This window comes from Bradysia coprophila, chromosome III (assembly GCF_014529535.1).
Source record: "Bradysia coprophila strain Holo2 chromosome III, BU_Bcop_v1, whole genome shotgun sequence".
Taxonomy (NCBI): domain Eukaryota; kingdom Metazoa; phylum Arthropoda; class Insecta; order Diptera; family Sciaridae; genus Bradysia; species Bradysia coprophila.
In genome coordinates this window covers 2,649,083-2,671,443 of record NC_050736.1, presented here as the reverse complement: position 1 = coordinate 2,671,443, position 22,361 = coordinate 2,649,083, and the positions used below count along the sequence as shown (strand labels likewise).

At 33.6% G+C, this 22,361-nt stretch overlaps 1 protein-coding gene across 1 annotated transcript; it reads right to left on the bottom strand.

Annotated features, from left to right (window-relative positions):
• Positions 1–1,932: 1,932 nt before the first annotated feature.
• Positions 1,933–18,798, bottom strand: LOC119075784 (GATA zinc finger domain-containing protein 14-like). The gene is made up of 5 exons (XM_037182349.1): positions 18,508–18,798; positions 6,411–6,642; positions 4,622–6,320; positions 2,713–2,890; positions 1,933–2,650 (listed from the first exon to the last, which is right to left on the bottom strand). The coding sequence occupies exons 1-5, from the start codon at positions 18,556–18,558 to the stop codon at positions 2,078–2,080; spliced, it is 2,733 nt and encodes a 910-aa protein (XP_037038244.1). The 5' UTR covers positions 18,559–18,798; the 3' UTR covers positions 1,933–2,077.
• Between the last annotated feature and the right edge of the window lie 3,563 nt (positions 18,799–22,361).

Genomic DNA, 22,361 nt, shown 5'->3' with positions numbered 1-22,361 from the left:
TTGGATAGGTACTGTCCAGGAGAACCGGGGCAAGCATAGATATCTTACATGTTCTGTGCCATTGTTTGAAAATAACAAAAATATTGTGTCAGTCAAAGGCCGTAAATTTTGATGAACTTCAAAAGGTGATATCTCGCACCTGGAGAATGTTTATGGTTAGATCATTGGATGCAGACATCAAAAACAGCATAGTTCGTGTATTTTTCTAAAATCAATATTTTGCTTTCGAGTGTAGGAAGACATTTGCTTTATACCCAAAAAAGTAACCTGAAACCTTTCACTTCTATGGCAATTGAGGTATAATTGTAGAGCTAGGTTAAGCCTCTATCAGGGCAACCACTGATCTGTACAACAACAGTCACCAGGTACAAAATATCACCTAATAAAGCTCATCAAAATTTCCCGCCTTTGACTGATACATACTTTTTGTTATTTTTGAATAGTGCTTGAGTACACATTTGATATCTGTCTTTGCCCCGGGTCTCCTGGACAGTACCTATCAAACGAGCCGCCACACATGTGTGTCCATCGTCTGCAGCGGCAGTAAATCACGTATAAAAAACACCCTTTTTCGACTTTTGCACCTTCACCACCAGCCAAGACGCAAACATGAAAATTAAACGACTGCGGTTTTGGACTATTGGGACCAAGGGCTATCTGGGCATATGAACAAACCGTCGCAAAAAAATAGCTCCGACGGAGCCTGGTCCACTTTCAAAAAAATCCCTCAGAGTAAAAACATCTACACAAATCCAGTCTAATAACATAAGAAGTATTTCAAGCGAGTAAAATAACATATCTAATTGAAAATACATGAACGCCTAGCTAAATTTGACAAGCGCCTGTGAGAAGCTGATTATAAAAAAGAAAGTTTTTTTTTAAAGTTTTGCAATTAATTTGTACTATTAATTAGATCCAGCCGTTATTCACTGAAAATTCATTTAAAACCTATTTGTAGCAATTAAAGTAGTAGAGTCCACGGACTAATTGAAATTCAAGCCTTGTGCGACTAACTAAGAAGTAACATATTCCACGTTTTTCATTTAAAATGGAAGAATTCTTTAAAGAAACTCACTTTCAATGGGAAAGACTTTGTTCAGAGAAGAGTCGACATTTCCCAGTAGTTTTCCTATCTGATCTATTACTTCATTTGGTTCAAGTTATTTTAAATTTTAGGTCTGTTCAAAGAAGCTTTAATCTTTCTTAGACAGCACCACAAGAATATCAGGAGCTCTACTATCGGATCTATTACCTCGTTTGATCCAAGTATATATTTAATACCGTTTTTGAATCTTTTACTTCATTTATTGAACATACTGTTTGCTATATAAGACCGCATTGTACGCAGAGATTGGTGTTTATTTCTGAAGTTATCGATAATGGATGTTAGCCGTCCGGAACAGGTTAATGTGATTTTTATCAACTATTAGAAAAAGACTGTGTCACAACTTTCACCCGCGAACTGTCAAAGAAATGGCTGCGGTTTAAAAATTAGGAATGTAACCCTTTTTATACACTATCAGAGGAATGTCTGGATAATTGCACTTTAACTTTTCTAAAAACATTCTTAAAAAACAGAAAAAGAAAATAATCAGGAAAGGAAATGTGGGAGGCCTGAATATGCTGAACCCAACAACATATTTGAGTATCTTCAATAAATTATAAATCATTTATGTATCGTTCACATTAATGTGTGAAAGTCAAAATTGTTACAGAAGAAGCAAAGGAGAAGAAAATATTTATCGAAAAAGTTAAAGTACTATTTAATACCTGAATTTAATCGAAAACGTGTTAAAACTAAAAAATTTACGAAACGATATGATGTTACCAGCGTATGAGTTGAGTATTCCCATATGTAATCTGTGGATGCTGAAGAAAATGAATTTTTCCATTTAACTTAGATGATGGAAGATAAAAATGAAAGAAAAGAGGTGATATGAGTTTTCTTATTAAACCATGGCAGTTATTCACGCCAACAAGACATGAAACGATGATATGGTCGTATAACGGTAAGTAAAAGTTCAATAAAATAAATCGAAATTTGATTAAAGATAAAAATTTGACTTCACCAATTTCATCAGTATGTGCTGATCACATCCATTCTGTCCATGTCGGTTAAGCTGGTCGCTTTAATTAACTTTGTTGTTTTCAGAAGGTTCGCATATTGTCTGGAAATCTGTCTGGCCCCTTTCTCCAGGTCTAGCTTATTTTTGCTGTCAACACTTCTCGATTTTCTAACGAATTCACTGTTTAATGTCTTTAAATCGTCCAGCAGTTGCATATGATTCTGCAAAAACTCTTTGATATCGAATATTTTCACTTGATCTCGCAGCTTCAAATGTCCAAATTGTTTCAGCAATTTTCCGACCGTTTTATACTTTTCGTGAATATCACTTTCAGGGATGGTACTACGGGCAAACCGTTTTGTAGAATTTTTGTTCGGAACTGCATTGGTTTTTTCCAGTATCCGCATATTATTCACTCTTGAATTGATGGATCGAACATACAACACTTTGTCATAAAATGATTGCAGATCTGGTGGTAATGAAATGCATGTCTGATGGGTGATCTGTTCGTCGATGAGGTCAGTTATTGAGGTCATTAATTTCTTAACCATTTTTTCGGTTTTTTCTTTCGACTTGAATAGATTCTGTAAGTCAACGAAAAAAAATAATATTAAAAGCTCCCTCGATATATTGAAATCATTCTTACGATGGAATTTAATTCGAGATTGTCCAAAATTTTCATGTCCAACTTCGACCCTATTGCTTTGTTTAAGCGGCTATTTTCCTTAACTAATTGAAAAACCGCTTGAATCAACTGATTGGGAAGCTTTCCTGACACAAGGTCTCTAATTGATGAGTTCTTTGATATGCCTTGGATTTTGGTTCTGAAATAATAACATTTTTGTAGAACTTATGGGCAAATATACGAGCAACGTCATTAGATTTAAAGGTGGGGAGTATACAATATCTATATTCGGCGCTCTACAAACATTCATTGGAACCTTTTTCCTGATTGTTATGGGTAAGGCTAAGATATGATTTTTCGAAAGTTTCTAGTTAGTTCATTGTGCTATTAACATCGAGCTTCTATCACAGGTACTGGCAGTTAAACTTGTCGAATATGCTATTGTCACCGGGTGCCAATAGTCTCTTTATAATACTGTGGCTAATGGCACCGGGTGCCAACAGTCTCTTTATTATACTGTGGCTAATGGCACCAGGTGCCAATAGTCTCTTTATTATTCTAATGCTAATCGCACCCGGTGCCATTAGCCACAGTATTGTGAAGAGACTATTGGCACCCAGTGCCATTAGCCACAGTATTATAAAATTAAAATTTGAATAAAAAATCTGAATATTTTGAAAATTAAACTTGTTTTGTACACAGTCCTAGGGAATCCATCTTTTTACGAAATGTAACGTAAAGTCGGATTGTTCGATCCTGAGGAATTCACCCTTTTACGAAATGTAAAGTAAGGGTAGTTTGATCGATCTTAGGGAATTCGTCCTTTTACGAAATTTAACGTAAAGGTGGGTTGTTCGATTGAATTAATTCTTTCACGAAATATAACGCAAATGCGTTTTGAACAATACTAGGGAATTCATCCTTCTACGAAGTGTAAAGTAAAGGCGGATTGTATGTACGATCCTAAGGAATTCATCCTTTTACGAAATGTACGTAAAGGTAGTTTGATCGTACTTGGAGAATTCGTCCTTTTACGAAATTTAACGTAAAGGCGGATTGTTCGATCCTGAGGATTTCATCCTTTTACGAAATGTAACGTAAAGGTAGTTTGTTCGATCTTATGGAATTCATCTAATTAAGAAATGTAACGTGAAGGCGGATTGTTCGTTACCTTTACGTTACATTTCGTAAAAAGAATGAATTCCTCAGGATCGAACAATCCGCCTTTTCGTTAAATTTCGTAAAAGAACGAATTCCCCATGATCCAACAAAACGGCTTAACGTTTCATTATCAAACAACCCGTCTTTGCGTTGTATTTTGTGAAATGACGAACTCACTAAGATCAAACAAACTACCGCCTTTACGTTACATTTCGTAAAAAGATGATATCTCTGAGATTGTGTTCAAAACAAGTTTAATTTTCAAAATATCCGGATTTTTTGTTCAAATTTTAATTTTTCTGGGTGCCAATAGTCTCTTTATAATACTGTGGCTAATGGCACCGGGTGCGATTAGCATTTGTATAATAAAGAGACTATTGGCACCCGGTGCCAATAGTCTCTTCCAAAACTTATATCGTCATTTGTTTCAATTATTTTAGCAGCTATGCCACTCATACAAACAAACGCCTTAACCGAGTCTACCAGTAGAACCCACTTTCGTGCGTCTGGTAAAACATAGATAGAAATTTGGTTGACCTTGACCTCAACTGTAATTCTTCCTTATATTCGTCTTGACAGATAAGAAGTGGATGTTTTTACGCCGTCTGTTAAACTATCCAAAGGCTTCATCGTCGTTACGAGATCACCGTTTTAAGTCATAGTGATTCTACTTGATCAAGACAAGGTGAATGTCTTAGCCTCTCAGTTGATTTCATTCTTTTAGATTTTAATCTGATATCAACCAAATCAAACAGTCATAACTACTTACTCTTGGCCTACATTAGATTTGCCAAAGGAAACGCTTCTCTTTACAATTTTTCCATGATCACCGACTGCAGGTTCTTTAGTAGCATTGGAAGTATTGGATTCCAATTGAATCTTGAGAGAATCCTTTTGACCAGTTTGTAAAGTGCTGTTCGGTTCAGTTTGATTAGTGTTTGTTATGGATCCGATCTGAATATTTGTTGAATTGTCAGGGGCCATTTCTAATTCTTTTATGTTGTCTTCCGGCACCAAGGAATTGGGTATTTGACCATTGCTTGTTGTTTGTTTATCATTGTCATTCGGAGTCAAATTCTTCTCCTGTTGCGGATCGAAATTAGCAGAATCATCGTAGTCAAATTGCAACAGACGACGTTGTTTTCCAATGTAATCGGTAAAGTCATTTCGGTTTTCATAGCGTCTATCTCTCCAACGTTGATTTTCCACGTCAACATTCAACGGGTGACGATATGCATTCGCGTTGTATTTCACTGATTGACTGGGTAATGAAGGTCCTAATCCTTTCGACATCATTCGATTGCTGATTTTCAAATTAATTTCATTGGCCAGTTGATTAGTCTTTCCTTGGCGTGAAAGATGTTTCTGTGACTTTAAATCCGGAAATTGGTTTTTCGTGAAAGAGTTGGTTTTTGAATTGGTTGCCTCTACGTGCTTTAAGTTTTTATTGAGATCGGGTTTCGGTTCTAATGTTTCTTTGAAATTATTGTAGCTGGCATGCGTATTTCTAAAGGTACTTTGAATTTCATTTTGCGGTTCATTCCCATTTGTGAATTCGCTTTCAAATTGATCTTCAGGTGCATTGTGAGTACTTGCAAGCGTATTTTTCAAGTTTCTTTGAATTTCATTTTGCGGTTCATTTCCATTTGTAAATTCATTTTGAAATTGATCTTCTGGTTCATTGTGAGTACTTGCATGCATATTTTTCAAGTTTCTTTGAACTTCATTTTGTGGTTCATTTCCATTATTAAATTCATTTAGAAATTGATCCTCAGGTTTATTTTGAGTACTTTGTCCATGCTCACGTTGACTTTCTAAATACGTATTCGTTTCCGCCTTATTTTGTGATTCTTGTTCGCTTTTAGATAGTTTGTAATCAGCTTCGTGTTGTAAATTATTTTTCCTTGTGTCGTCTTGATCACTAAGATCAGTATAGGAGGATTTATTGACCTTGGTTTTAGTCATTTTATCGAAATCTCGGGTGTTTCTCTTCTTTTTGATATCTTGGGCCTGAACTCTGTTGTCCATACCATAATCATTGTCGATAGGATCAAACACGACATCTGCGCTCGATGGATATTTCGATAGGCTTGGTGAAAACCCTAGCTCACTGAGCAGACTGTCGTGATCCTTGCTGATTTGCTGATCATTCAGATGTACCTCATTGTTTATTTTGTAGAAATTCGGATTCGGAATCATTTGCTCATTGTATTCGTCTAAGTCTTGCTTTTCTTCCGGACTCAAATTCATATCATCATTCAAATCAAACTTTTCCGGTTCTGCTTCTTCATGGAAAGCATCAAAATTGTTGCTAAGCAAACCTGTACCGGTCAATTCATAATTTGTGTCTTTAAAGTTGGTTTTTGGATTGTTTGCGGAAACATGGTTCACGTTGTTCGATTTGAAAAATTGATCTTGTTTTGGGTAGCTGTCTTCGTAGACGCCACAATAACCATTTAGCACTGATTCTGGGAACCATTATCAAAAAAAGGACATCAATATACGGCTCTTCCTTACTAAACCAAGAGCTACGATACTACATTGAGCGCAATAGTCACCTTTATTTCCATGGTCCGTTGAACATTCCCATTTTCTGTATTTATTGTACCAATGGTCGACGCTATTCTCATCATCGTCATCCAAATTACTCTCTTTCGAATCTGCTAATTCTATTTCGTTGCCTTCGCTCTTATGGCTCTCATCGCGTATCCATTTCAATTCCGATTGTGATTTTTCAAAATTTTTCATGAACGCGTCCAAGTCGAATTCGATGGCATCACAATGGTTTATCTGGAAATAGAGAATCAATCATATATTATCGGTAACAATGACAAATATTAGCGATGAGCTCTGCCTATTATCGTCTTATATTTAAACATTTATGTTAAACCAAATGAAGTAAAAGATTCTTCCTTGATCACATAAAAATACTGTGATGTTGTGGCATTGCGGCTAGACACTTCTGCCTAAAATCGCAATATAATCTCTTAGCATGGTTAACATGGTGCTTCGGTTTAAGTGACCTTAACAGCCTAAAATGAAAATGGAAAACAAGCTGGACCTATAAATTTGAACTTTACATTCGTTTTACAAAAGTGATTACTTATATTTGTAAAGCTAAACCTTCTATTGCCGTGGCTATTTTACTAACAGCAAAAAAGTACTTTAAATCAACGCAAATATTTTATTTTAACCTCAAATCTGAAGAAAATTAAGAAATTATTTCTCCATTTCATACAACATAAAACATTGTGAAGCAGGTGTTGGGTATGAAAATCAACTCTCTTATATATAAGAAGGCTCATTAAAATATATCGCTATGCCACTACAGTATTAAAGAATGAATATATTTTCTCGAAAGCCGTACAACAGGCATGTACGTGTATTTACCTTCGCGTAATATTTAATAAAATATTGTGAGTACCTATTGCCAGTGGTTACCCATTATTATTTAGTAAGTATTTTAAATTTATATTTAAAGGGAGTTATTATTCATATTTTGTTCTCTATGTTCCTAAGAGAAATGCTAATTGCAAGAAATAATGTGCAATATATTATGGTGGTTATGTATTTACTTTTATTACTATTTTTTTTTATTCCCTTTTCGAGAATGTCGCCGCACAAAGAAATATTTATTTAACAAAATTATTGTTTGTGTATCGGTGATAATTTACCACCAATATTCATGGTAATAATGATTTCGAATTCGCAGATTTTGGTGGGGCTAAGGTGTGTATGTCATACGTTTTTTCAATTTACATTCATAGCCCCAACATGTGAAGTGACTGTACGTACAACTCTTAAACTTGTTGCAATGGGATAATTAAAAAGTCAGGGGAACTCATCAACTTTAACATAAATTACTTAAAATAAGCCGTCAGAACAGTCGGAGCGTTCGCTGCGACTGAGCCCCGTACGACCCGTAAACCTATTACGTACGTGACCGTAGTGCATCCGTAGTCCTAATTCGTCCGTGATCCTAATTTTCCCGCAGCCCTAATACGTCCGCAACCCTAATACAGCTATAACCCGTATGTGCCCGTTACCATAATACCTAGCCACCTAGCCCAAGTGCGGCACGTGCAATTTTAATGAAAGTATTCATCTTAAAAATCGCACATAGCGCAATTACGAAAGCCCGTACGAAGTACCTCTCAAATAAAACAAAAATTTACGAAGTAATTTAAGGAACCCAAATTTGAAACTTTTTCTATCACCTTGTCCATATGCGTGATATATGGAATGCCTGAAACACCCCACACACATAACCAATTACTTGAGCTATGGTAGTTTCAAAAATCAATTTTAAAAACAACTTCATAGAATTACCCGAGCGGCCGTTGGGTCGCCAGTCCGGGCCCTAAGTATAATGCACTTGGTGTATATATACCTACGTCTAAACAAGAAATAACCAATGATTGATCTATTCACGATTTTCTCAGTTTGTGCACCATACATTTTTGCCAAATCAATTGTTTAATTTGAATTCGACTCAGTCTAACAGTAAAATAATTACCATTTTTGAAAAGCTCTGGTTCCCAATTCATTTTCTGCCGCTTACTTTTACACACATAACAGTACATAAGCTAATGTAGCATAGTCTCTTGAAAAAAGCACTAATGCATATATAATGTTTGAACCGTCAAAGTTACAGAGTCATTATTAAAAAAAAAAAAAGAAAAACGAAAAATATCTTCATCAGCAGTACCACCACGCCGAACCATTCATATAGTTTTAGCAGATAAAATGGTTGAAAAGCATTTAAAAGGCTCTCAATGCTTACAGTCGTCAATCAGTTGGCAGTAATTATTTCGACGCTTGTTTCACTGATATTTATACAAGTACTTAAAAACACATAGTCGCAATGTTCGCGATGTATTGCTATGCATTGAACGAGAACATAAATAGTGGGTGGTGCCGTCGGTGAAACAACATATTTCAGCGAGTAAGGGTTTATTTGAAATACGAAGTATATGTGAGCAGTCAAGAGTTTTAGGCTGTATTTTACATACATATAATCTATATACATATAGACATCGGTATTTGGGTTGGAAAATGGGGAAGAAAGCATGAGGTGGTGGTGCATTTCCATTTTCAGCGTAAAACGGTGTAATTTTGTGCCAAAATATTGGACAAATTCTCACAAATATTTAAACATTATTTTCCCACTTGCACACAAAATGTGTTTGGAAAATTATGTCGTGAAAATGCCATAAAATGGAAAATTTAAGAATATTTATGGTATGGTAATGGGGTATATTATATGTGCCATTTATCATAACAATATGAGTGCTTTGGAGTATTTAAATTATTATTTGAAAAGGCATATATGTGGTTCTCTTTAGCGTTTAAAGAAACAAGTGGTAGACAATGTGACAGTTGTTAGCTCAATTTACTTCGCCAATTATTTTCGAAGTAAATAGAATCTCTGTACAGATCAAAATTGTCAGATTTGTCGGATTACTTCTATAAACTGCGGATGGATAATGAAGAAATATGTTAAGAGCAATAAACCGTTTGCAAATTTGGGCATAAAAATATTCGTTTTTTGATGATTTCTTTGAACCAAAATCTTTTTTTTGAAAAAGTAAAACCATTGATGAACGTAAAAATGTGTAACTTTTAAATGGAAAATTGATTTGTGGGTACAAATTACACAGATTTACACAATCTGCAAAGGTTTCTCCAAGTGGGATAAGTTATCACGCATAAAACAATCTTTCCTTTAAAAGTAACACATTGTTGTGTGCGTCGATGGTTTTAGTTTTTCAAAAAACATTTTGGTTCAAAGAAATCATCAAAAAGCGAATATTTTTCCTCCCAAATGTAGGCTAAAAATTTGTGAAGGGTTGTCCGCTCTTAAATTATGGCCTGACTTTTTGAATGCATTACCTACCTAACAATCCTACACGCTTCACAAAAGAAAAATTCTGAACATTCGGTTTAATTTGCACGTGCATAACACTGAGTGCATTGTTCTCCGTCGAACTTGTATACTGATTTATTCATAAACTGCTGAATCTTCCAATCACAATAAACTCGCGTAAACTCATTTCAATCTCTAACAGTATGATGTATGATCTACATACGAACTTCAATTAGAAAATATTTCAAGTTCGTTGCATAAAATACACATTAAATATCTGTTCTGCCACAACCCCTCGATGCCTTCTCCACACTCTACCATACATACAGATAGAGTAGTAAATTAGAGAAGAAAAAAAAAATTGGCAAAATTAAAAACTCAACATTTTATGAAAATTTTTGCTAAATGTACACATCACCACATAGTGTAATTTACAACTCAGCAATATTCTAAACAGCATATCTACAATTTGGTGTTAATGAACAAAAAAAAGCAGCAACAAAACAACAACAAGAAAAGCTCCCATTTGAATGATTTTTTTCCATAGTTTTTCATCTATACCTTGTGGCTATACTGTTTTTTGTGTTTTTTTTTTTATTTATTTTTATTATTTTTTTTCGAATACTTGCTTCTATATATCTTATATATACGTACGTATATGAAAGGTAGATTTTCAATTTTTGTTTATAAACAGCTGAACCATGCACAACTCTTCTCTCATAATAATAAAAAAAAATTTATTATAAAAGGAGGGACATTAAGGGATGCGCATATTTATCATTATATCCATCCACAATACATGATATCATCTCTAAATCAAAGAGCATTGCTTTACCCATATATTTGTGTGTTTTATGTCTACACATTATTACTGTACATAGGATGGTTTATAGCATGTTTGGTGAAACATATATGATGATTTTATGAAAAAGTAATAATACACATTGCATACACATTGGAAAAACTTGAACAAATAGAAAGTAATGCTTCAAACAAGGGGATATCGTCAAAAGAAAACGCGAACGAAGCATATATATACAAGTACGTAATAGAGGAAAAAAAATGACAAAACAAAGCTTAAAAAGGCACAAGAAACGGACGGTTTTTGTTTAATCACTCAAAAATGTCACCGATCTGTCTTACTTATGTTTTACTTTCGCGATTTTTTCGATTATCTTTCGTCTTCAGGATAATTCAAACATTGTATTCGTAAAAGCATAGGAAAAAAAGGAAAGCCACATCAACTGAAAAAAAAAATCCAAAAACGTTTTATCTATTGTTTGTACAAGGATAAAAATGTTTTCTTTTGTAATTATCTAGTCCGATTCGGCTCCTTTATACTGTTTTTGTTTTTATAGTTTATTTGTTTTGCATTTCGTTCTTTTTTTTGTTTAACACAAAAGAGTCAAGATTGGGATAAATATAACCGTGAAAGTACAGTACGGTAAGTACAGTACGCCTATAATACACATTTTATGAACTGTAATTATTATCCCTCAAATTTTTTTTTTCTGCCTTCTCATCCAGCTTTTAATTTAAAAAACAAAATCGACCTTATCTTGCAGCAATATCAAAATTTATACAAAAGCTTAGAGCTTAAAAGGTTAATGATGTACGTAGGTAAACAGTCTCAAAATGCCAATTGAAACTTCTTGTCAACAGAGAAACTGAAAGCTTTGAATTGGTCATTTACTCGTTTATCATGTTATAATAAAAGAATTTAATCATCTATTATCGACAGCAACGACAAAAAAGCGATGACCCAGAGAGGGATTCTTTTGAAAAACAGAATCTTGAAATCGGACGCGTTTTCCATTGGACTTTTTTATATGTGCCTGAATTGGTATTGGTCCCTAGAACCTAAAGCCACTTTCAAAAAAATTCTTCGAATCTTGTGTGGCTGGTGGGAGGTGATCGAAAACTGAAAACATGCACTTTTCTTACAAAAATTTCTCCAGTTACACGAGCCGTACAGGGTCGTGTGGGGTGTCATTAGAAGGGTAATTGCATGTACTTATGGGAAAAATAGGTTCTTGTTAGGTTTGAAATTCATCCACACAGAGATATGTGCAGTTGAAGTTTTCAACCGAAAAAAGACTGACAACTTACACTTTTCTTACAGAAATTTCTCGAGGTACACGAAACGTACATGGTCGTGTGGGATGTCATTTGAAAGGTAATTGCATGTACTTTTAGGAAAAATAGAGCTTACAGAAGTTTGGTAGTATCTTCGATGCAATATAAGCACTTAAACATTTCCCTGTACGGCTCGTGTAACAGGAGAAATTTTTGTAAAAAAATTGCATGTTTTCAGTTTTCGATCACCTCCCACCAGCCACACAAGATTCGAAGAATTTTTTTGAAAGTGGCTTAAGGTTCTAGGGACCAATACCAATTCAGGCACATATAAAAAAGTCCAATGGAAAACGCGTCCGATTTCAAAATTCTGTTTTTCAAAAGAATCCCTCACAATAAATATGTTCTTTTATAATAAAAATAAATTTTCAAACAAATGAAGTAAAAGATTTTGTCGTAGACAAAACTCTATACAAAAGATGTGAACTATGTTATGATTGCCGTTTCTAAATGGTTATTCCATCGTAGGTCCAAATCAGTGCTTATTTTAAGGAATTAAATTCTTAAAATTACTGAAAATTCTATCTAATGTATAAAAATACTTAAAAAAACACGTCTTTTGGATGTGTCGGGTCCCTACACTGATAAACTTATCAAAAGATGTTGAAACATTCCTTTATTTTAATTTCAAAACTCAATTCTCTAAATTAATACCATAGAATACATAAGACCCATTGTCCCAACGCGCTGCAAGCTGTAATGAGTTTAAAACGCCGGTAAAAATAAACAAAATCAAAGCCATACATTATACCGCAGAATGTGTGCAAACATTCACAAATAATTGGCATTTTTATCTCTCTTATAAAAGAGAACATCTATACATTGTGCCTACTGATGAGTCAAGAGGTGGGATCGATTTTGTTTCTGTGACCCACACCTCACGAATTTGGTTCTTTTTTTAAAATCTATTCAACACGACGCAAGTTTATCATCCAATCTAGAAAATAGGTAAAGATTCTTTTAGGAATAACCTCGAGATCATTAACCCGATGTTGCCCATCTACGAACCTGATCGCAGGAATTTTATTTCTCGTCGATTGAAACCAAATTTGTGAAAATCGGTTCAGAATAGCTCAAGTTATAGTTTTATGCTAACATTTCATACATTTCACAAAATCGATCAAGTCATATTTTCTGACGTAAGACATTTGACTTACGAGTCAAGGGAATGATACGAAGTTAGTTGGTTGGGTCGAGGACACCGAGGAAAAACAACAAAGAAAGTCATAAAACGAACATAGGGATTTTGATAGGCCATCAAATCCTAATTTTTAAGAATTTGATTCCCTTAAAATATGCTCTGCTCCAAATGAATGGTCACTCCTGTATAGCGTAGATAATTTGTGAATGAACCCTACCTCGAGCATTTATAATTAGAAATTATTGTTTAAAAAACGTTTTGCTGTAAAACAGTTTGTACGGATGCCCCGGCGACGGTACAAATACATCCCAACTATTTCCATTATGGTAGCTACCGCTACTTAATAATCGCCTTGTTGTTCATATCGTCATTTATTCCTCACATAACACGATGTCGCGACGACGTTAGAACATGTCGCAAAATAATTACACACGCTGCCAAAACATTCTATCGATTAAAACGCTTCATGTGTGTAAAATTCGTAAAATATGAAAATTTGCAAGTAACAATCAACTTAATAATGTAGAGCTTAGTCAAATTTATCTCATTAGTAAAATTGAAGTGGCATTTCAGTTTTTTTTTTTTTTGCTTCTTCAAGAATGGAGAAAAAGCTTTTAAGATGTCTGTTAGCGGAAGTGCACAACTTTTTTCCACGACAACGTTAATAAACGCTGACACTGTAAATAGTTTACTATATTAAAATAAACATAAATGTAAATGTAAACTGAATTATAAATTATGAAGCTTGAGTAAGTCCAACATACCATATCACATTTAATTAAGAATTTAACTACTTTTATTCTCTGATGGCTTTGTGTAAGTTGTGTAAATATTTTATTTACATGGATTAAGACTATCACTTTAAATCGGTTGCTATTAATTATTCATTGCGTTAAACCTGAAATGGGTAAATGCAATATCTAAACGCTTAAGTGAAAATAGCACTAACCATATTTTTAGTGTAAATTTTAATAGAATATGCAATGAAAGTACCTTTTCCAGCGCGAATGTGAAATTTCCTTTTTTTATTTGTTACGTATGGGGCACAGTTTGTTGAGACTACTACTAAAGCGTCTGAAGATTAGATGTACAATTTAAACCGAATGTGTAGTCGCTTAGTTCGTTACATTCAGTAAATTGTGTACGGAAAGACACAGGATATCTAGTGAAACAATCATGAGGTATAGTTGATGTGATGATGATCAAAAGCTTAAGATTAATGCATTGTACCTACTGAGAACCCAAGAGATAGGACCTACTTATTTTAGTCTAAAATTTAGAAAAAGAATACCTGTTGCCGGTAATCATCAATAGGAATATTGATTTCTTCGTCGATAGGAACAAAGTTTTTGAAAATCGGAATTTCAGAATTACTATCGTTGTCTACCATTAAATATTCAGTGAAAAACTGTTTCGGGACTAAACTCCCAGATCATTGGATCAATTTTGTTCAAATAAAAACAAAAATTTTGAAAATTGGCATAGCACTACCTAAGTTATGTAGAAAATGTGTAAAAAAATTTCTTATGAATAACTCCGAGATCATTAGTCTGATATTGTCCAGCTACGAGCTTGACGCCAAAAATGTTGTTCCTCGTCGATTAAAACCAAACGTTAAAAAATTGGTTCCGGATTTCTCAAGTTATCAAAAAACCAGACTAACATTTTTTTTTGGAATTACTCCCAGATCATAAGTCAGATATCACACATCTACGAACATGACGTCAGGTATTTTATTCCTCGTCGATTGAAACAAAAATTTCTAAGATCGGTTCAGATATCCTCAAGATAACGGGCCATCAAAAAATTGACAAAAACTCTTTTGTGAATAACTCCTCCATAATTAGTCCGATATTGCCCATCTACAAACTTGACATCAGAAAAAATCGATCATACTGAACTTCAAGACGTATTTCCTTACGTAAAACCCTTGACTTAACAGTAAGTTTGACTATCATCCGTACTAATGCATGTTAGAGGTAGCTCGAGGTTTCAGAATCTGTTCAGCGCGATAAATTTCTTACTGCTCAGTGCTCGCTTTCTGACTCACTTTTAGTAAAGAAAGACCCGCATCGCTTGTGTAATTACGAATGTGAAGAACATTGTGTTGTTGTACATGTACAAGCGGACTAATTTGTTTGTTTGATTGTAATTTTTCACGACAAGCCAAGTTGAATATTATCAACATTGAATGGCAGGTAATCAAACCTTTATTGTTGTAGCAACAACTTTTGATTGTGCGCAAACCGAGTCTAAAGACTACGGTAATAACTAAATGAATTTTGGTGTTTGAGACTTGCCTGCCAGTTTCCATTCATCAACAAATCAAGCAGTTATATCGCAGCATTATATCTATACACTTAAGATGTTTTTATACATAAATGCAATCGAAACCTCCTCTTACATCTCCAGGTGTGTACATATTGCAACGTCACGCAATTTTCACATACAAATAAAATGTTACTGGAGGTTATAAATGAATACGTACACCTAGATACGTATTTTGGGGGGTGAAATAGCAATGGAAACAACTCATATCCAAAACATAAAATTGCACGATGTATTACCTTAACGATAAACTGAGTATATAAAGTACCGAACTTGAATATTTAATGAAAAGATATTCCTTGTGCGCATAAAGTCTATTGAATTAACATTTATGGGTTTAAGGGCTGACGCCGCTTATTGTCAACATTATTAAATTTGTGTGCGAATTAAAAATGATGCTACGCGCGTGAACATATATTTTTTTCTGCGTCATTTTATTACAGGGATTTTTAGGGTTTTGAATAAGTTAAGGTTAAAATTTCATTTTAAATGACTCATTTAATGGGTGATACGGAATTGCTTGATAAAAATGCTTTTATTATGATTGATTGTCCTCATGTTTCTGGTACGGTCGTATTATTTGGTTTATTCTCTACAACGTGATGTCTTATTTGCATAGATTTTTTTTTCTTATATCCTTGAACGGATAACGTTTATCTAAGAAGTCTAAATTAGTATTTTCGAAAAACATCTGCTCCTCAAGAACAATTTTTTTTACGAACCCATATAAGCCACAAGGCGGAAAAAAAAGAACAACAACAATGAAAATTATACACAAAATTCATATAATTTTTCTTTGTTTTCTTACTCACTTCCTTTATACACCTATAGAACGAAAATACAAATCGCTTTATGGTGGGTGCAACGGTTTTGTATATGTCTATTGGGAAGAAACAACGGATATATTTATATACCAAGCAACGAGAGTATTTTTGTATACACGTAGACCAGATAACAATGTATATTTGCATTCTTGTCTCTAACAAAACGGATTTTAAGAATTTTATTTTATGCTTTAAAACAATACGTTTAATTTCTTAAGAGATATTCCTGGAGGGAGTTGGGCATGTCTATTAGTTTACTATGAATGACAATGAGGATGACATACAGAAAGGAATCACTTCGTTTCGAAATGAAGTTCTTACACTTGAATGAGAAGTCTTGTGAAACTTACATGACGGAAGTCTGAAGACTTTATAGATGTTGAATTGTTGAATGTAGATATCGAAGTTCGTTTCAATTAAAAATCAAGATCCAGGCGTTCTTCATATTCGTTTTTAACTGTAAGTTCGGAAATATGAAATACTCCACAATTTTATGCTATAAATAATTTGTGGGTTGTAAATTTTAGAACTGTTTTCAGAATATAGCGGAGAAACGATAAGAAGCGAAAACAAGTTATGAAAAAACCATTTCAAAATTCACAACCCACAAAGAATCTACAAAATGGAAGTTCGTCATGGAATTCATATTTTATATTGTAAAACTTACTCGTGGGATTAGCTTCTCCATGTAAGTGTTCCATTGAGAATATGAAATAAGCTTTCAACATTCATGAAACATTCAATTCTATTTGTCAATTTTCGAGCTATTGTGTCAATGAAAAAATTGGTTTTGAATTCAGTAGAACCAAAAATGTTGGGGTTGTCAGCATGCAAGATAATTCATCACTCGTAACAGAAAATACTATTTCCATACAAAGAAATTCACCAAAATCGAATTTGTATGACGTGGAAAATTTTGAGCCACAGGCCTGACACTATTCACTCTACTCCTCATTTTTTAAATGCTGACTGCTATTCATTGAGAGTCCAGCCCGTACTTTGAGCACTGAAAGTAGTGCGTCACCCACTTATCATAATCTGCGTAACCACCTGAGAGTTGACCGCCTTGAGCATCTCAAGCGCTATGGTATTAGTATTTAAAGAAAGCAAAGGCAGTTATAGTTTCTCTACCTCTATAAATTCAAATTCGCTTAGATTCAGCAATGTGAATCAAGAGGACATTATCGTGAACTTTGAATGGCTCCGTTTTTTTTTTTCAATTCGATTTGTTTCGCATGTTACGTAATTTCCATCAAAGATTTCAATCCTCCATACAAAATACAACCACACTGAGTGCATTGGAAAGTTTTTAATAAATAAAACTTTTTAAATAAAAAAGTATCGAATGCCAATAGTAATTTTTAATTTCCGTTTTCTATTTGCATTGCTTTCGCATTAATTTTGTTTCCAAGTTTTCATTTAAACTTTTATGAGCGGTATTTCATTTTCCGAATACATATTTTTAAATATGTTTTTTTTATATTTATTTAATGTTCCTGTCTCACTATTAAAATAATTAGTTTGCAAAAACAGAGGCGCGACATTGGTTTTGACCGTGGGGGAACAAGACTTTTTTTTCTGAAATTCGCCTAGTCAAAAATAATGTTACAAATCGGTTTTGGTCGCTACTAAATGAAACGACGAACTTGTAAAAATACTTGTAAATTGTTATTTTGAATTCATTGGAATAAATAAAAAAAATCTTCGTAATAATCATCCCAAGAAGTGATTTTACCATCTGAAAATTCATCTGTTATCGATTGCTAATACAATAAGCGAAGAGTCCCAACTGATCTAGTTTCAGGCCCGTAGCCAGAAACTCATTTTTGGACTTGTCAGGGTGGGCTCAGGGTCCCAAAAAATATTTTTGTATGGAGAAATAAAAAAAACGGTTTTTTCGGAATCTCAGGGTGGGCTCATCCCACCCTAGCCCACCCGTAGCTACGGGCCTGTCTAGTTTTATAAATGGAGGACTGAGTTAACAAAAATACATGAAAATGGCAAAAATGGGTATGTCAAGGACTCAGTTGATAAAAATACATGAAATTGGCAAAAATGTGTCTGAGTTGACAAAGATACATGAAAATGGCAAAAATGGGTATATGGAGGTCTGAGTTGACAAAAATACATGCAATTGGCAAAAATGTATCTTCTTTTTTTACATTTTATTCAGTATTTAAGTGTTTATCAACCAACTATCGAAAATCGTTAATTTTCGCACTATATTTTAAGATGATAAAGCTATAAACACAATGAAACTTTCTACAAAATTGCTATTTTTATTTGTCCGAGCTTATATTCGACGGTATGCTTAATTGATTATTCAGGAAAAAAGAACCAATAAAACACAACAGACGTACCTGATGGTAGTATGTTAAGAAGGCAGCACACACAGTAAATAGAAAATTCATTTCCAGCAATAAAATGTCAGTCAATTAAATTGGCCAATGCTTGTGTGGAGTTCACGTTTATATTCGTTTTATTGGGGGTTTTCAAGTATCTTCTTCTTCTTTTTTTCGCTTTCAGACGACTTAAGTGTTTCACTCGTATAATTGTTTTGGGAATTTCGTTGAGATGTTCTTTAAATATTTTATTTCAATGAAAATTAACCGTTTTTATGCTAGCATAAATTAATGACAAATATAATTCATTGCAACGTTCTGCCTAATGACAACTTTATGGGGCGGTTACTTCTTTTTATTTTTATTGCATTAAGAAAATGTGGATTTATCCGAGAAGACAATTGAATGGTTTGTCCGAAACTATGAATGTTAGTTCTTTTCTTAGAAATGGTGTGATTTTTAATGCAGACAAAGAAACGATTGCCAACTTTAAGGAATTTTCCTATATACATTCCACTTTACGATTCTTCCAACAAGTAAAATTTAATTAAGTTTAGCCCAGTAAATACTGAAATCTCAACAAATTAGGAGAGTTTAATCCGTCCGCCTGACTCAAGCAACACTTTTACAGTGTGACTCTAATGTTTTTCATAACTGATTTATCTGAAATCTTTCCCAAGCTTTTTGTAGCTAATGTAGAAGACAAAACAAAAATCCCATAAACACAAAACACAGAGTAATTCTTTGATTCATCATGAATATTTATTCTTCTCAAAAGACATATTTTTATGTTGATAACAATAAAAGTAAATTCACATTGAACAAGAAAATCTCCATCTGAAATTGAACTGAAATAATATCTAATACACAAAAGTGTACACCGCACAACCCACAATGATTGCGAACATATTACAGCGAAGTCGAAATATCCCTTTTATTTTTGTATTCACAGCCGAACTATATATACAAAGTAAGGTAGACGTGAAATCGTCGCGAGACACAACCGCAACTATTGCAAAGCCAAGTCCAAAAAGTCTCTAATTCTTATTTATTCATCCCAACGGGGTTGGAATATGTGTTTGTTCATAAGATGGAGTGAGATTTTGTTTTGTTATTTGTGCGGTATAGTTTTCCAGTCATATATTTTTGATATAGAAATGGGATGACTTGTATTATGGAATAAGACAGGTCATATAATACTAATGAGATTTTTTTTTGGTAGTCCTCCGACAAATCTGTATCAATAAAATGGATTCAAATTCGATAATTACGACTAAAGACTGAGCTAAATTTTTAAATACTTACGCTGAAACGTTCGATTAAACGGCAAGTTAAATCTGTTACTTCTTTTGTTTCAAGTATAGCTTTGTTTGACATAAAATCTTTTAAAGTTTTTAGAAGTTTATTTAGTTAGAATGTCCACTAGCAAATGATCAGTGATTAGAAACAGCCAGGCCGGGTTGAGCTCAAGACTGAAAGGCTTTTCTTGCGAATGAAAGGTTTCCAGCACGAGGCGGACGCGAGTTCTGTAATCGACAAGACAAAGTCGCGATGTTTCAACTCTATTAGGAAAAATCATTTAAATGATAATGAGATAGTCCATAATCACATCATAGGCAATCGTAACATTACTTATTCTGTCAAGTAATTTACTATTCATTTGGCGTACGGATGTCACATAATAGAAAAGCAAAATATGTTCATGATTCCACATATCAAATTTCGACATCCAGATTTTGCAACCAATTTACTATGTTACAAGTGAACAGCATATTCACTTAAACTTCCCTGAAGAGTCTGACCTGAATTTTCAGCGAAAACTTTTCCTTGTATAGTATACATTGTTGTAAAATACACGCTAGTACAATATTCAATTTCTAGGTTTCATTACGACCATAATCTTCAAATAACATGAAACAAACAAACACACAAACCGTTACACCTTACATTTTTATCGAAATAAAAAACATTTCGTTCCCCAAATGACTAAACTCCGACGAAACAAACAATAAAAATGTAATTAAATTAACAAATCCCAAAAATAAAAGCAACGAAAATGTATGTTGGCCGATTAAAATCCAACTAAATGATGGCCCATTTTCTTCAGTAAGCACAGCCATAAAATTTTTTTTTTTTACTTTAAAGTCAATATGCCGGAACAGGAGAAAATAAACGACAAACTTTTGGAAATAAAAAAAAATTGAACTTTTCCTTAACTGAATTGATCCCTTATTATTTTGGTTCAAGTTAAAGAAATATACCAAAGCAATTAACAAAATTAAATTCACTTTAAAGATGTTGTATATACTCTTGCATAAAGAATTAACAATATCTTAATATTAAACATCTCTCAGATTTAAATGTATATATGTCCGACGTATACATATAATTGCACAACAGAGGACGATTTTCCTTCAAATGAATGAAAATGAAAATAAAATGGCAGAAACTTTCCAGCAAGAATCACTTGTTGCTGCTCGAACGATTAAATAATTACCATAATTACTTTTATCTGAGTCGTTGCGAAAATGTACAAAAAAAAGAAGATTTAGAGGGTTGTTTTTCCAGGAATATACCAAAAATCATTTTGATGGAGAGACAAAGTGTAGTATAAAATGTATTTGTTTGCAAAAACGTATACATACAGATGCATTGAAGATTTTACCTTCACAATGATTTTACAAGAAGGGTTGAGGACTGTCTTTTAAACATTTTTTTAAAGTAGTTAATGTAATGAACAAATCTTACTTTCACATATTTTGCACACGAACAGTGAGTGAAAACGATTTTTGTAGATTGAATATTTAAAAATTACATCTATCGTTTTCAATCCATTGGAAAACATTAAAAAGGATGTTTTTTATGGAAAGAACTTATCGTCTTTCTCTGTAATTTGATATTTCAATAGGAAGGCCTAATTTCCACTTAAAATTTTTTTATCTTGAGAGAGCTTCGTGAAGGATTGTTATTTGTTTTAAAAAAAACGAGAGAGACGACGAATTCCAACTAATAGAAATCCTTCATGGTGCTCCCTTACGATCAACATTTTTAAGTGGAGACCGGACTTTAGATTTTTTTGAAAAATTCTGTAATAAATTGATATTTTTGTTTCTTAGAGAAAAACGGTTAATCACACCTCGGACCTCACACATATGTAAAATGTTGTGTTCACCCCTGGAAAAAAAATAGGAAATTTCAACTGAAGAGATTCGTGCTCTTACTGGAACTTCCTATTTTCTCGGGTAAACAAATAATTTGACTTAAACCTTTTCAAGAAGATTATCATTTTTAACAAACTGATCTCTATCTCTCTCTTATTTTTGTGTGAATTTCGTTGAACCGAGGTGAAACCGAGATCAATAAACACACGAAAAGGTTACTTTCAATTCTATTCTGAGGTGTCTAACAGATTCCACATGTTGAAGAGGACGGAAGAAATGCTTGAAACATGAACGGTACAATTTCCCGTGCATGCAGCATGTAATTTTTATCTTTCTGTTTTTTTTTTTTCGTAAACTCCTGAAAGTGGTCGAGGACGAGAATTGATTTTCTGCATTTTGTCGTATCGCAATCACGACCTCAATTTTCATAGTCTACACTTCTTCAAAACGAAACACAATTCTTTTTCTCATCGAAAATTTTCCATTATAATTCAAATCCAACATTCACAATTTTATCCAAAAACCATTTAAGAGTGCGGTAATTCAATTACATTTCCTAGAGTGAAATATAAATTGAAAGTTTGCCATTTAGATTTAAAAAAAAAGAAGTTTGTTCGAGTTATTGTCCGTAACATAACTGATGGCATTTTCCCTGTTCCCTTGTAATCCCGCTACTTCTTGTTAAGAAAAAAAATCCCTTTTCCAATAAGG

Bases quoted from the DNA above. Each gene is read 5' to 3' on its own strand.
- LOC119075784 (XM_037182349.1), bottom strand. From the start codon at position 18,558: ATGAATTTTCTATTTACTGTGTGTGCTGCCTTCTTAACATACTACCAT. The intron at 6,643-18,507 runs GTACGTCTGTTG...CTCTATTTCCAG, and splicing joins TCTTAACATACTACCATCAG to ATAAACCATTGTGATGCCAT. The intron at 2,891-4,621 runs GTAAGTAGTTAT...TTATTATTTCAG, and splicing joins AAATCTAATGTAGGCCAAGA to AACCAAAATCCAAGGCATAT.